Genomic DNA, 15,255 nt, shown 5'->3' with positions numbered 1-15,255 from the left:
ACTGTAAAGAAATTACAAAAGTATTTGTCTCAGTTTTGGCTGTTCCATATCCCTCCCTCTGATTATTATTTCTTTTTGTTCACTCTTTTCTTGTACTTTTCAGAATTTTAAAATGTCTTTCCTATCAAAAAGTCTTTAGTCACTTGCTCAACTAAATTCTGGAATAATTACATTTTCATATACATTTGTTTGTTTTTAAATGTAGGTGTTATTGTTTTTGATGTGGGGAAGCAATAAAAAGGTCGTCGATATCAAAACTGATATCGACGGAAATGTCGTCGATATCACTTTTGCACTGAGCTCAGTTTTGCCCAATTGACCAATGGAAATACACGTAACATATGAAATAGCAATATTGGGTAATATGAGACCACTGTGTTGTTTCTCTAAATTTGATCTTGTTACCAATAAACAACAAGTCGCGTGAAGCGATATAAAGACATTTAGTCAAGATCAACACCACAAACCAGTCATCGCCGAGACTACATTCAGATAGTCTCGGCTAACCATACCGAAGACCGAGACGGGTCACGCTCGTCGCCGCGAAGCCTCATGCGTCCGAAGTGCTTACTGAACCTATTTCCTTTCATTCTGAGCATATTTTTAGAGTAAACATGACATATCTATACATTTTTGAATTAAGGAGAAGATGAGGAATACAATGCAATCAAAATAAATCTGTTTGCGAAAATTCGATTTTAACGACAACTTTAATGAGCAAACTCATCAATTAATTTTTAAGCCTCCAAGCTGAAATGCAATACCAAAGTCCGGGCTTCGTCGAAGATTACTTGACCACAATTTCAACCAATTTGGTTGAAAAATGAGAGCGTGACAGTGCTGCCTCAACTCTCACAAAAAGTCGGATATGACGTCATCAAAGACATTTATCCAAAAAAAAGGAAAAACACGGGTGGGGATATTATACTCAGGAACTCTCATGTAAAGTTTCATGAAGATCGGTCCGGTAGTTTTCTCTGAATCGCTGTACACACGCAGACAGACAGACACACACACACACACACACACACACACACACACACACACACACACACACACACACACACACACACACACACACACACACACACACACACACACACACACACACACACACACACACACACACACACACACACAGATACATGTATACACCACGACCCTCATCTCGATTCCCCCTCTATATGTTAAAACATTTAGTCAAAACTTGACTAAATTTAAAAAGAGAACACAACAGTAACATTCTTAATCAGTATTTCAACAGCTTTCGCTGCCTTCTTCAGGATGGTAAAAAGTATGGAATCAATGTTACCGATGTCGATTTTGATGATGGCGGTGTTGGTGTGGATGAGGTGCAGCAGGTCGTCCAGCACGACGGTCTGAACGGTGTGGTCCCTCCCCCTATCCTCCACCACCTTGATCCCGCCCTTGTTGCTGGCATTCTGCACCAGGCTCACGTTGCGGTGCGTCCTGCTCAGGGCGTTCTGCAGCACGTACACCTGAAACATAGATCCATTGGGTCCTTGTCGTTGCCGTGTGTTGACAGACTATGTGTCTTTTTATCCATTCAGAACGACGATGACTGTCAGTTGAAAATGTCAACATGAGTCCATTTCTTAACGCCAGATCATACGTTCAAAACGACCATGATTGTTAGTTGAACATTTTGAACAGATCGAGCCCATGTCTTAACGCTGGTTCATTCTTTCAAAACGGAGGTTGATGGAAATGTTCAACAGAGTCCATGTCTTTCTACCGTTTCAAACGTCTAAAACTACCATGATTGTTGGTTTAAAATGGTTTCAATTCAGCAAAGCAAAACCTTCAACAACAAAAGCAAAACGCGCCGTGTACCTTATCAATGGCCCCGTTGAGTTGGGCACCTCTTCTCAGCCTCCTGACATTGTCCTGTGACGGTTCCACGGCCACCACCTGATGACCCATGGCAGCAGTCAGCAGAGTGTAGTAGCCTATGTTGGCCCCCACGTCGATGACCACGGCCTCCGGGAACCTGGTCAATGCCAGCTGCAGCACCCTGGTGATGTAGGGTTCCCACACGCCTTGAGAGGTCAGGGCTGCGGAGATGTAGATGTCTTCCTCGTTGGGGTACACGCAGATGTGGAACTTGGGCGTTGTGCTGGTCAAGGTGCAGTTGATGTCGTCGTCCTCGTGGTCGAGGGAGGACGGTTCCAGGTCGACGAGGTTGAAGAAGGCGGGCAAGTAGAGGTGCTTGGCGGGCACGTGGAAGAGCTTGCGCTGGCCCAGCTTGCCCTGCGGGTCCTCGATGGCGCCTGGTGAGAGGAAGAGGTGGGAGAAAGCTTTCTGCGTCTCCAGGCCGTAGGCTTCCTTGCTGCGCAGCACCTTGCTTCTCAGCAGCAACACCAGCAACAACACGCTCACCACCGCACCTGCAACAGACCAGTGACAGACACGGTGAGAAAGAAAGCAACAATGCCTGAGCGTGTCTCCTTCTGCCGTCTGTTGGCGAGACAATGTTGGTCTTCATTTTCTGCATTCATGGGCTCGTGCACTCGTTCTTGTTTTGGGGGCTTTAACGTACTTGTATGACCGGTTTTTCCCTTCCAACCGTTCTTGGAATAATGTGAAAGGCAGCAACATAGAATTTGAAGCTGGTCACTTGAAGTTTTGGGACTCTTCTTACAGACACACACACACACACACACACACACACACACACACACACACACACACACACACACACACACACACACACACACACACACACACACACACACACACACACACATACACACACATACACACGCACAAACACGTACACGTGTGTGTATACTTGCCAGTGTTTTCCTGAAATTACTAAAACTGGGAGACTCATTTCTAACCAAACTGGACGGTCAGGACCTGAGTAATACATATAAGGTCTAGAGTTTGAGTCGGTCAGTTTTCTTGGTTTTGAAGAAAGTAAGTTTCTTTGAATTGTATTTTTTCAACAGTTGTGCATTTTGGTCTACTTCTTCAGCTGTATTGTCCAAGGTTGCCTACATTTGTTTTTTCACAGAATTCAAAATATTGCTAAGGGAAATTTAAGTTATTCGTAGCAATTGCGGAAGATGGTTGACACTGTGCGTCCCTGCCTAGTGTATAATATGCACTGGAAGCCGGAGGGGGGGGGGGGTGACAAACGTGCCAGAAATTCTTGGAGGGGGTTCCCGCAATGATGCACTGAACCTGAAAAGAACGGGGCCTGGGACGCACTAAATTTGCGGTATCAAGCGGCATACCGTTGGTACTGACTTTTAAGACTGTAATCGTCTACTATGTATGCATAATGGACAAGAGGGCTGGATTTTGAAGACAAGAAAATGTTGGACCCCTTAAAAATTAAAATTGGGTGTCCCAGGACCATGGGGGAGCATCCGTAGGTAGCCCTGCAGTGTATATACAATTTCCGTGCGTTTCGTGTTTTTCAATTACTGACTATTGTCTACAAATGAGACGAAAGAATGTTTTTGTTACAGCTTTCACCGAAAGGTTAGTGTCGTCGGTGCTGTACTTTCTACATGTTTTCAGAATATTACTTTGAAGTGCGTTGCTCTTTTGTGTTGTTAACGATAAAACCAAAAGCAGGCGAAACTGTTTGGAGTACAAAGAGTGGGCTTTCGGCGTTCATCAGTCGTGAATGAGTCAGTTGGTACAGAGTGATTCCACAGGGGATAAAAGCCTTTACGACACTGCTATGTTCTACATATTTCCCCTCCCCCTCTAATATACTGTACTCTTTTACCAGTGTGTGTATGGGGGGGGGGTATGTGTTTGTATGAGAGAGAGACAGAGACAGACAGAGAGAGAGAAGCAAAAAACAATGTGTGTGTCACATTTTCTGGACAAAGAAGGCAAAAGGGGTTCATTATTACACAAAAATTGAGGTTATACTGAGAATGTGTTTCTTTTTAAGGTCCGTAGACCCAAGATTTCTGGTTCATATTGGGATTACGTAATCTACATGGACTGGATAGATAAGGTGTAAGTAAAGAACGTCGCTGCATTAGAGCAGACAGCGAAAGAAACGATTATATCTGCAAGCGACAGCTGACACTAATTTTTTTAAACAAGAACTGAGTGAGAATGGGGGTAATTTGTGGATGAGACGGTTGTGGTTCAGAGAGAGAGAGAGAGAGTAGAAAAGAAAGACAGAGAGAGTGAGCGAGGTACACACAGAGAGAGGGGCGGGAGAGAGAGAGAGAGAGAGGGAGGGTTGCAGAGAGAGAAAGAGAGGTACACAGACAGAGCGAGTGAGAAACAAAAAGAGAGAACATGACAGACAGAGAGACACAGATATAGTGAGAGAGAGATGGAGACACACGAGAGAGACAGACAGACAGACAGAGAGAGAGAGACAGAGACAGAGAGAGAGAGAGAGACGGCGCTCTAAGCCATATCGGCATTAATAGAAGAGTTCTGTCTGGGAGAAGTTCAGACATTCCTTTCGGCATTGTAATCATAGCACGCTGTTCGCACAGCACGACTGACATAATTCAATCTAGACTATCCTCGGTTCAGGCACAAATGATTATACAGTTGGAACCCCCATCCGCGCCCCCTTTTAAGCCCCCCCCCTACTCACCCCGATTTAAGACATCCCCCCTGTTTTTGGACAGTGCCTTTTCAGATTTTTCTGTTCATAATCTGTGTATAATATGACTCCTTCCTTTTTAGAACCTGACTTTCTTATACTTGTGGAGGTCTTGCCGGGGGCTGTGAGGGGGGGGGGGGTACTGCACTAGTTGTAGTGTGGCCAGTACGATTATCATTATATTTTGTGGAAAGATTTATCAGCTGTGCAATATGAACTGAAAACTATGCAGATGCTACCTCACACAAGCACGTGTGTTTTTTTATTGTTAAAAAAATAATTAATTCAGTATTATTATAATGCAGTATTATTTTGTTGTCTATATCTGTTTTAATCTTGTGCTTCGGCGACCACTATTTCCCCCATCAATTTTACAAATAGGCTTGCTGCAAACGACGATTTCACTTCGTGAATTAAAAGTGATTTAAAAGTAAAGCTAAGGAAAGGGTCTTTTCTTTAGAACATCTCCACTGCTCATATTACCAAAGCTAGATCAATGCACTATTTTTTGTTTTTAATCACACAAACTTAGCTGTATGTTTCTCTTAATCTTAACAGATCGTAACACCAGCGGGACTGTAATATGTATTAGGAATTCCACCAGGTTAATATGTGTGGCCGTTAAATATTAGGAATCCGGATTGTCTCAAAGTATGTTGGCTACTTCTAGTTAGTCATCCAGGGACCGCATGCGTAAACCAAAACCGGCACGGTTGGCCTAGTGGTAAGGCGTCCGCCCCGTCCATACCTAATACTTTAAAATTGGCAATCTAGTGGCTGCTCCGCCTGGCGTCTGGCATTATGGGGTTAGTGCTAGGACTGGTTGGTCCGGTGTCAGAATAATGTGACTGGGTGAGACATGAAGCCTATGCTGCGACTTCTGTCTTGTGTATGGCGCACGTGAATACTACATTGGGGTGTGCACGTTAAAGATCCCACGATTGACAAAAGGGTCTTTCCTGGCAAAATTGTATAGGCATAGATAAAAAATGTCCACCAAAATACCCGTGTGACTTGGAATAATAGGCCGTGAAAAGTAGGATATGCGCCGAAATGGCTGCGATCTGCTGGTCGATGTGAATGCGTGATGTATTGTGTAAAAAATTCCATCTCACACGGCATAAATAGATCCCTGCGCCTTGAGTCCGAGTCTGGAGATACGCGTGCGATATAAGACTTCATATAATAACACGTTATATGTCAAAGCAGCACCGCCCTGATATAGCCCTTCGTGGCCGGCTGGGCGTTAAGCAAACAAACAAACAAAAATGAGTAAACCCGGCAGGGTTGGACTCGGCACCACATTTTCCTGATATATTTTAACATCGCAATACCAAACCTAGCTTCCGGGGACTATATTCCATACCATACATATTCATATTTATCAAAGAAACTGCGTCGAATTATAGATAATTGTCGGATGCTGAAAACAGATGGACTTGTTTTATGTGCGCTCATTTCGGGTCTTCTACATGTAATTCATCAGCGGTGTGCGGTGTTTGTTTTTGTTGTGCGAGTGCGAGTGCACCGAGTTTGTAATTAACATTCCAAAGTGATCATGCCAGAGCTCTCCACTAAACATTCATGACACCGAAGAACCTGCTGCGTCAGAGATTGAGTAAGCTCGAGAGGGGCTCAGGTAATTTAATTGGAGCTCAGTGCCATCGTGTTATTGCTCAGAAAACTAAAACAAAAAACGACAGAACTTTGGTGTAGAGCCCCTGATGATCTGCACTTCGAGAAAAACAGTATTTTCTTTTGCCTGGGGGGATACCGAAAAGTGCCTTTTAGTTTGAATATTTCAGTGCCCCACTGTACCATAATCGTAACAGCTTTGGAAAAGATTGTACAAAACATTGGGCTTACTGTTGGCAGATTCGTCACTGTACTTTTGTACCATGCTTGCTTGTCATTTTTATCACTCCGAGTAAGAAACGATTTTCTTTTCGAGACAGCCTTAAATTCTATTTTAGAATAATCTGGTCATTTCCTTTGAAGTTTTCAAAGTTCAACTTGAGTTCTGTATTAAGGATTGTGCCATTTCGTTTGATTTTTTTTTTAAAGATTAGTCGTATGTATTACTAATAAAAATTTGTTGGCGCAAAGCTCCATCGTCGCAAAGTAGTCCAGAACAGAGCACTGTGCGGTAGCGGCCTTTATATCGCCACGGGGTTTATGGGGTAGTGATTTTGGCAGAAACCCATGATTTGGAGATCTTTGGGCAATGATTTTGACGGGAACCCATGGTGATGTGTGGGTATCCATTGAGAAGACTCTTCCCCCCGTCTACCCTAGTGTACCAAACGCATCAGTAGGTAGTATTGACTCTGAAGATACTCTCAGCTGGAACCTTTCATAGAAAGACAAAAGACAAAATGTGTACATGCATGATTTGTCCTTAATCATTTGTTCGATTCAACTTGTATGTTTGCAGTATAATCGTGTATATATTTGATATCAACGGTTTGATATGTCTTTAATATATTAGGTGGAAGTAAAGATGGCTGCGTTTTATACGCGTGGCAGAGAAGAAATGATTTGAGGAATAAAACTTTTGGATTCCTTCACTATGAATTCCCTCTGCTGACTCCGTTTGTCTGTCTGTCGCAAGGTTCAGGTTGTGAATGGTGAATACAAATTGTGACAGCTATGAGGGTTTGGTTCGTTGTTTTTCTTGTTCTCTTCCTCCTCCTCTTTAGTTTCACTTAATCACAGCAGCCAGAAGTTATGCGCCTTTAACGTCAGACGGTGTGAAGCGCTCTTAACCCCGGAGTGTTTGTAAATGTCGGAATCTTTTCAATTCGGCGTTTTCGATGCTGTGCACGATATGTTGTCGCCCATTAATTCAATGTGTGCAGACAGATCACCGACAAAATGAATTTAATGTATGAATTCCGCGAACACGTTAGAGTAAGTGGGTGTCTGCCGTTGGTTATATTTTGTTCCCCTGCCAATCTTTGGAGACAACATTGAAATCAGAAAATTGTAAATTGTATCTCCCCTCAGGCTTCAAATGTTAAAGACAACTCATAAAACGACCTTTTTACATTTAGTCAAGTTTTGACTAAATGTTTTAACATAGAGGGGGAATCGAGACGAGGGTCGTGGTGTATGTGTGTGTGTGTGTGTGTCTGTGTGTCTGTGTGTGTGTGTGTGTAGACTAAACTACTGGACCGATCTTTATGAAATTTTACATGAGAGTTCCTGGGAATAATATCCCCGGACGTGTTTTTCATTTATTTGATAAATACTTTTGATGACGTCATATCCGGCTTTTTCTAAAAGTTGAGGCGGCACTGTCACACCCTCATTTTTCAATCAAATTGATTGAAATTTTGGCAAAGCAATCTTCGACGAAGGCCGGACTTCGGTATTGCATTTCAGTTTGGTGGCTTGAACACTAATGAATGAGTTTAGTCATTAAAAATCGGAAACTTGTAAATAAAATTATTTTTTTTATTAAACGATCCAAAAACAATGTCATCATTTTCTTCGTCATTTTCTGATTCTAAAAACATATACATATGTTATATTTGGATTACAAACAAGCTCTGAAAATTAAAAATATGAAAATTATGATTAAAATTAATTTTCCGAAATCGATTTAAAAACAATTTCATCTTATTCCTTGTCGGTCCCTGATTCCCAAAACATATAGATATATGTTTGGATTAAAAACAAACTTTGTTTGTTTGTTTGTTTGTTTGCTTAACGCCCAGCCGACCACGAAGGGCCATATCAGGGCGGTGCTGCTTTGACATATAACGTGCGCCACACACAAGACAGAAGTCGCAGCACAGGCTTCATGTCTCACCCAGTCACACTATTCTGACACCGGACCAACCAGTCCTAGCACTAACCCCATAATGCCAGACGCCAGGCGGAGCAGCCACTAGATTGCCAATTTTAAAGTCTTAGGTATGACCCGGCCGGGGTTCGAACCCACGACCTCCCGATCACGGGGCGGACGCCTTACCAAACAAACTCAGTAAGCTAAAACGAATAGACATACAGAAAAGCGTGTTATCCTGCTCAGCGCGACCACTAGCGCACTATTCTGCATGGCTTGTCGATTTCACTGCCTTTGCCACGAGCGGTGGACTGACGAAACTACGAGTATGTGGTCTTGGTGAAAAAAGCAGTGCGTTCAGTTTCATTCTGTGAGTTCGACAGCTTGACTAAATGTTGTTATTTCGCCTTATGCGACTTGTTTTTAAATAAGGTGATCGCGTGCATCCCTCAATAGGTATTGTAGGAACGATAGAAGCCTTTTCAACTGCCCTCGTTTGAAAATTACTTGCCAAGAAAATGTCGAGTCTTTGTCGGAATCGGCAGTTAAGAACAAAAACGACATGAACGTTTTCATTACGCGAGCTGAAACATAACACAATCAACGTAACCATCCCCCCCCCCCCCCCCTCTATCTCTCTCTCTCTTTTTTTCTCTCTATCTCTCACTGGCTCTCTCTCTCTCAACAAACCAGGCTTTACTTCTACATCAGACGCCCGAGAGGGGATGGAAAAGGTAAGGTACTAGTCGTCTCTTGGAGGACTTCTATTTCTCATCCTTTTCTTTCAAACAAAAAAGTGAGGGAACCTTGTAACGGCGAGAATAGACGCACACCATGGAAGCAAGATGATTCGCGGAATTAGCGTGGATTGAAACCCATATCGATTGCTTCGTTGAAAGTATTCAGTGAGCTAATCCCTCGCTTCCGACACAGCAAACCAACAAAACAAAACAAAAAACATTACTTGAACTACATACTCTGTGAACCTCTTAATGGAAAGCTCAGAATTGTCTGCAGTTATATTTATTTAATTATTCAAAACAATTTCATCATCAGGGACAAAATGTGTTGCTCTTCCCTTAACCATGTGCATGCTGTTTCTTTTCTCTCACTCGCTCCATTTTTTACTTCTTCAGATAGAAGTTTTTTTTTTAATCAATTCCAGAACCTTATTAAAGTTATTTATACGATGAGCGCTAGGACGGTTGATGCGCACATTTTCTTGTACAACGAATAAAATGTAATACATTTTTTCGCCGCAGTGTCTCGATCATCAGCACCCAAAAATGTTCTGATATTCCTTTCGTAATGATGGCATATTTAGGCACAAAGGAACGTACACACACATATGTACATGTGCACACACACACACACACACACACACACACACACACACACACACACACACACACACACACGTGTGCGCACATGCACGCGTGGACACACATACACATCCACACACATCCACACACACACATACACACACATACACACACACACACACACACACACACACACACACGTGTGCGCACACACACACAAACATACACACACACTCACACACACACACACACACACACACACACACACACACACACCCGACCAGGCCAGAGACAAGATCAACGCCACTTCAGCAGGAATGTCCTGGGTGTAAAAAAGATGTTATATCTATTTTCTCCCTTTCAGCCCCAGGGCCAGTTTATGATCGTCTGGTAGCACAACTTGGGAAATTGAGACAAGACTCTGGATGGGTTTATGTCTCTCTCAACCTTCCCAAGCCCCCCATTTTTCGGCGATTGTGATCACTACACTTCCTCTCATTCTCGCCTAAGCTCCTGGTCATTGTTTTGCGTGCTTTATGGTCAAGGCAAAGACCCAGTAGGTGGTGAGTGAGGGGGGTGGGGGCGTTGCATTATAATCCGCTTTTTACATTTAGTCAAGTTTTGACTAAATGTTTTAACGTAGAGGGGGGAATCGAGACGAGGGTCGTGGTGTATGTGCGTGTGTGTGTGTGTGTGTGTGTGTGTGTCTGTCTGTGTGTGTGTGTGTGTGTGTAGAGCGATTCAGACTAAACTACTGGACCGATCTTTATGAAATTTGACATGAGAGTTCCTGGGTATGATATCCTCAGACGTGTTTTTCATTTTTTTGATAAATGTCTTTGATGACGTCATATCCGGCTTTTCGTGAAAGTTGAGGCGGCACTGTCACGCCCTCATTTTTCAACCAAATTGGTTGAAATTTTGGTCGGATAATGTTCGACGAAGCCCGGACTTCGGTATTGCATTTCAGCTTGGTGGCTAAAAAATTAATTAATGACTTTGGTCATTAAAAATCTGAAAGTTGTAAAAAAAAAAAAAAATTTATAAAACAATCCAAATTTACGTTTATCTTATTCTCCATCATTTTCTGATTCCAAAAACTTATAAATATGTTATATTCGGATTAAAAACAAGCTCTGAAAATTAAATATATAAAAATTATTATCAAAATTAAATTTTCCAAATCAATTTAAAAACACTTTCATCTTATTCCTTGTCGGTTCCTGATTCCAAAAACATATAGATATGATATGTTTGGATTAAAAACACGCTCAGAAAGTTAAAACGAAGAGAGGTACAGAAAAGCGTGCTATCCTTCCCAGCGCAACTACTACCCCGCTCTTCTTGTCAATTTCACTGCCTATGCCGTGAGCGGTGGACTACGAGTATACGGTCTTGCTGCGTTGCATTGCGTTCAGTTTCATTCTGTGAGTTCGACAGCTACTTGACTAAATGTTGTATTTTCGCCTTACGCGACTTGTTCTATATTTCCAAGCCTTATTAGGAAACTAGTCCGTGCGACTGAACTGTACCGTCTATATTTTGGTTTAAAAGATGTTTTATTTCTGTTTACATATTCATGAAATTTACACAAATTTATGAATATGAAGACAACAAGCCTACGGCTTATAGTATTGTCTTCTATAATTTACAGTTTCTTTATGCCAATGAGTCATTATTCACAACCGTGTCTATACGATTCCAGGGTGTATTAGACCAAACGTTTCGTGGGTCACCGGTCTGTTATTCGTTTAATTATGTCTAAGTCTGATTATCAATTAATTCATAATCAAACTTACTTTTTACCATCCTGCAGGAAGAAGGAATTCGAAGCGACAAGAGAATTACCAAACCTGGTAACTGTTGTGTTCTCTTTTTGTTGAATTCATTCGTGTCTATAATTACATGTAGATGCATCATTAGACCATCTGTTAACCCGTGATTTGTAAAAATGTAAAACATTTTACAAATCACGGGGCGCGCCCCGCGATTTGTAAAATGTTTACAAATCACGTAAATGCGCCCGATATTTTCTTGTCATCTCCAAAGTCAAGGGATCTATAAGATTTTTTTGGATTTTTTTTGGTCATTACTTTATTGTCCCATCGCTGGGAAATTCGGGTCGCTTCCTCCGAGTGGAAAGCTAGCAGCAACAGAGTCGCGCTACCCCAAAGTCAAGGGATCTATTAGATTGTTTAATGTTTTTTCCAATACTTTATTGTCCCATCGCTGGGAAATTCGGGTCGCTTCCTCCCGGTGGAAAGCTAGCAGCAACAGAATCGCGCTACCCCAAAGTCAAGGCCGGTATCTATTAGATTTTTTTGATTTTTTTTCATGACTTCATTGTCCCATCGCGGGAAATTCGGGTTTGTTTTCTTTGTAATGCTAAAAATCGCAATATTTTATCCAGTGGGCCCAAACCACCTCCCACCACCCAGCATAGAGGTTCTAAACAACAAATATTAATAATGATAACAGGCATGTATTACTTTGTGGAATGCGATATTTTTACATTTTTACAAATCACGGGTTAACAGCAGCGCCTGCATGTGTCATCGAGTCTTTATTTCGCAGAGTTATTCATGTATTACCAGCGGAGGTTCATGGATCACTGTGCCTATATTTCTCAGTAGCCCGACTTGTTCACGGCACATTGGTCTTATAAAACGTAGTTCCACTGACACGGTGAAGTAAGCACAAGTTTGGTCTTTCGTATAATCTCTCTCTCTTTCTCTCTCTCTCTTTCTCTCTCTTTTTCTTCACACACACACACACACACACACACACACACACACACACACACACACACATACACACACACACACACAGTGTCACCAAACCCAATTTTAAGTGCATCGACAATCTCTTTTTTTCCGCATAAGATTGAGTAGAGAAGGAAGAAATGGAAAAGAAAGAAAAAAACACGCCTCAATTTTGTCACAGGATGCTGGAGTTTAATCACCTTACCATTAGCGTGAAATATTCTGATTGATTGGTGCCAGAGAAACCAGGGGTGCCTGTTTTCAGCGGCACCACGCATGGATAGATGCAGTGGTTGTGGGCCGTAAAAAAGATGACACGTCCGTCATTGCATTTGTAAATTGGATTTTAACAGAACGGATCGCCTCTTTGCACAAATATTTTTACGAGATGAAAATGAGGTGGGGAGGAGGTTCGGAGGGGGGATGTGGAGGGATCTGGAGGGTCCTTGGGGTTGGTTATTCTGTTAAAGGCACACACCTTCTCGTATAAACGAATCGGCTATTTGCCCAATTATTTTTGTGAGATGAAAATGAGGTGGGGAGGAGGTTCGGATGGGGGATGTGGAGGGATCTGGAGGGTCCTTGGGGTTGGTTATTCTGTTAAAGGCACACACCTTCTCGTATAAACGAATCGGCTATTTTCCCAATTATTTTTGTGAGATGAAAATGAGGTGGGGAGGAGGTTCGGAGGGGGATGTGGAAGGAGGAGGGGGGGGGCCTTGGAGTTGGTTGTTCTGTTAAAGGCACACTCCTTCTTGTGTAAACGATGCGGCTCACCGTCTCAGACCTGGCCAGCCTTTTTACCTGGAATAAGAGCATTAGTGCCTTTGCACAAATGAATTCATCCAATAATTCCAACTCAGCGCAGGAAGGAGTTAGGATGCTGATTGTTGGTACGTGTCCAAGTGGAGGGATGCTTGTATCCCATGTAAAAAGCCTTGGCGGATCTGAGATTGTGAGCGGAGCAGTTTTCACGGACAGAACTGTGCCTTTAAAGCGTTGGATGCATTCCTGTGGGTTGTCCCTCTCCATGCGTCTGCTGCTGGGCATACAGATTTTTTTTCGATTTTGTTCCTTAAGGATGAGATCTCAGTATATAATGCTTCTTGCTTAGCGGTAGAGAAAATAAATAAATATCGTATACACACTTTTTTATTTATTTTAACTAGTGCTGTGAGGTCAGGATGAACGGCTACAGAAACAACGTTCTCGCCCTAATTGACGTCAGATGCTCCACATGCTGTTGTTTTGAACTGAAATTTTAAACAGGGAAATGGCGGAAACTTGGCAGTTCAGAATCGACAGTTATTCAGTTTACGTTTCTTTTTTCGTGCTCTCTGGTCGCGGAATCCCTTCTTTGTCCTGTTTCACAAAGCTATGTGTTGGCTTCTTCTTGAAAGCATGGCATGCAGATTACATAGTGGCAGAAACTGTTTCTTTTCTTCTCTTATTCAAACAGAAGGAAATCGCTCCGCTCACAATGAAGCTTCAGGGCTTCAAAAGGAAGCGGTCTGCTTTGTCTGGAGCGACAGACAGTGGGTATATATAGGGCCTATGTACTACTGTACATTGTGTTTATATAGTCAACAGCGGTCAGCGGTTCTGTTGAATTTGCTCAACTGCCTGTCAGTTATAGTTTGCCTTTTGTTTCCTTTATATTGCCTACAGTCCTGAGACTTAATTTTGCATTTCTTTTCATGCTGTCTTTAGTCCAGAACCTTTTGTTGTACACTTGCATTACTTTCTTTTATACAGTCTTCAATACAGAAATTTACAGTTTGAATTTGTCTTCTTTCGGGCAGTTTTCAACCCAAAAACTAACAGTTTACCTTTCTTTTTTCATGCTGTCTTCCATCCTTAAAATTACAAATTGAATTTTCTTTCTTGTATGCTGTCTTTATTCTATAGAAGTACAACTTGACTTTGCTTTCTTTCATGGTGTCTTAAAAGTCCAGGGACGTACAACTTAACATCGCTTTCTTTATAATTATATGCTGTCTTCTATTCATAAATTCCGTCGCGATATAACCTTGAACGGTTGAAAACGACGTTAAACACCAAATAAAGAAAGAAAGAAAGAATTCATAAATTTACAACTTGACTTTGCTTTCTTCCATGCTATCTTCAGTCCATAACAGTACAACTTGACTTCACTTTCTTTATATGCTGATGTTGTTTTCAGTCCACTGATAACAGTACAACTTGACTTCACTTTCTTTATATGCTGATGGTGTCTTCAGTTCTTAAATTTACAACTTGGCTTCACTTTCTTACATGCTGTCTCCTTCAGTCTAGAACTTGGAGACAACACACGAGTAGCGGCGGGAGGTGAACAAGCACACGTTCTGTAACTTGCCCTGATGTCTATGACCCTTGGTTCAATACAGAGGCACGCTGTGATCAATGTATAATGATGGCCACGGTGAGGGCCACGGTGAGGGCCACGTCCTGTCATCAAAAGGGCAAGCCCCTCAGACGTCCAACGGAGACTTTAATTAGCCTGCCCACCAGCCGCCTCGTGACCCTGTCTCCCTACCCCTGAACTTTGCGCCAGGCCAAATCAAGTTAGAACTACACACACATTATCCAGAGCGGTGGCTGTATTACAGAGAATGACCCTTGGGCCTAGCTATGAGGGCTTACTAGTGCCAAAACTAAATTTTAGTAATTACAATAACAATTATGTCGTGAACATTACTAATTTTCACGTGTTAATTAATCATTCACGTGTTAATTAATAATTTTCAGTTTTGGTTCGCTTTCTGACGG

At 42.2% G+C, this 15,255-nt stretch overlaps 2 protein-coding genes across 2 annotated transcripts in view; one reads left to right on the top strand and one right to left on the bottom strand.

The window, feature by feature from the left end:
• Positions 1-15,255, top strand: part of LOC138958442 (L-xylulose reductase-like) — an 87,753-nt gene that overhangs the window by 9,292 nt on the left and 63,206 nt on the right. The gene's annotated exons all lie outside the window — the stretch shown is intronic.
• The window catches only part of LOC138958441 (uncharacterized), a 56,948-nt gene that overhangs the window by 2,800 nt on the left and 38,893 nt on the right, over positions 1-15,255 (bottom strand). Inside the window, exons 2-3 of the mRNA XM_070329593.1 lie at positions 1,855-2,408; positions 1,313-1,499 (exon numbers count right to left, since the gene is read on the bottom strand). Coding sequence (XP_070185694.1) covers positions 1,313-1,499; positions 1,855-2,408 — 741 coding nt within the window. The remainder of the gene's footprint in view (positions 1-1,312; positions 1,500-1,854; positions 2,409-15,255) is intronic.

This window comes from Littorina saxatilis, linkage group LG2 (assembly GCF_037325665.1).
Source record: "Littorina saxatilis isolate snail1 linkage group LG2, US_GU_Lsax_2.0, whole genome shotgun sequence".
NCBI classification, from domain to species: Eukaryota; Metazoa; Mollusca; class Gastropoda; order Littorinimorpha; family Littorinidae; genus Littorina; species Littorina saxatilis.
This window is presented reverse-complemented; position numbering and strand designations above follow the sequence as displayed.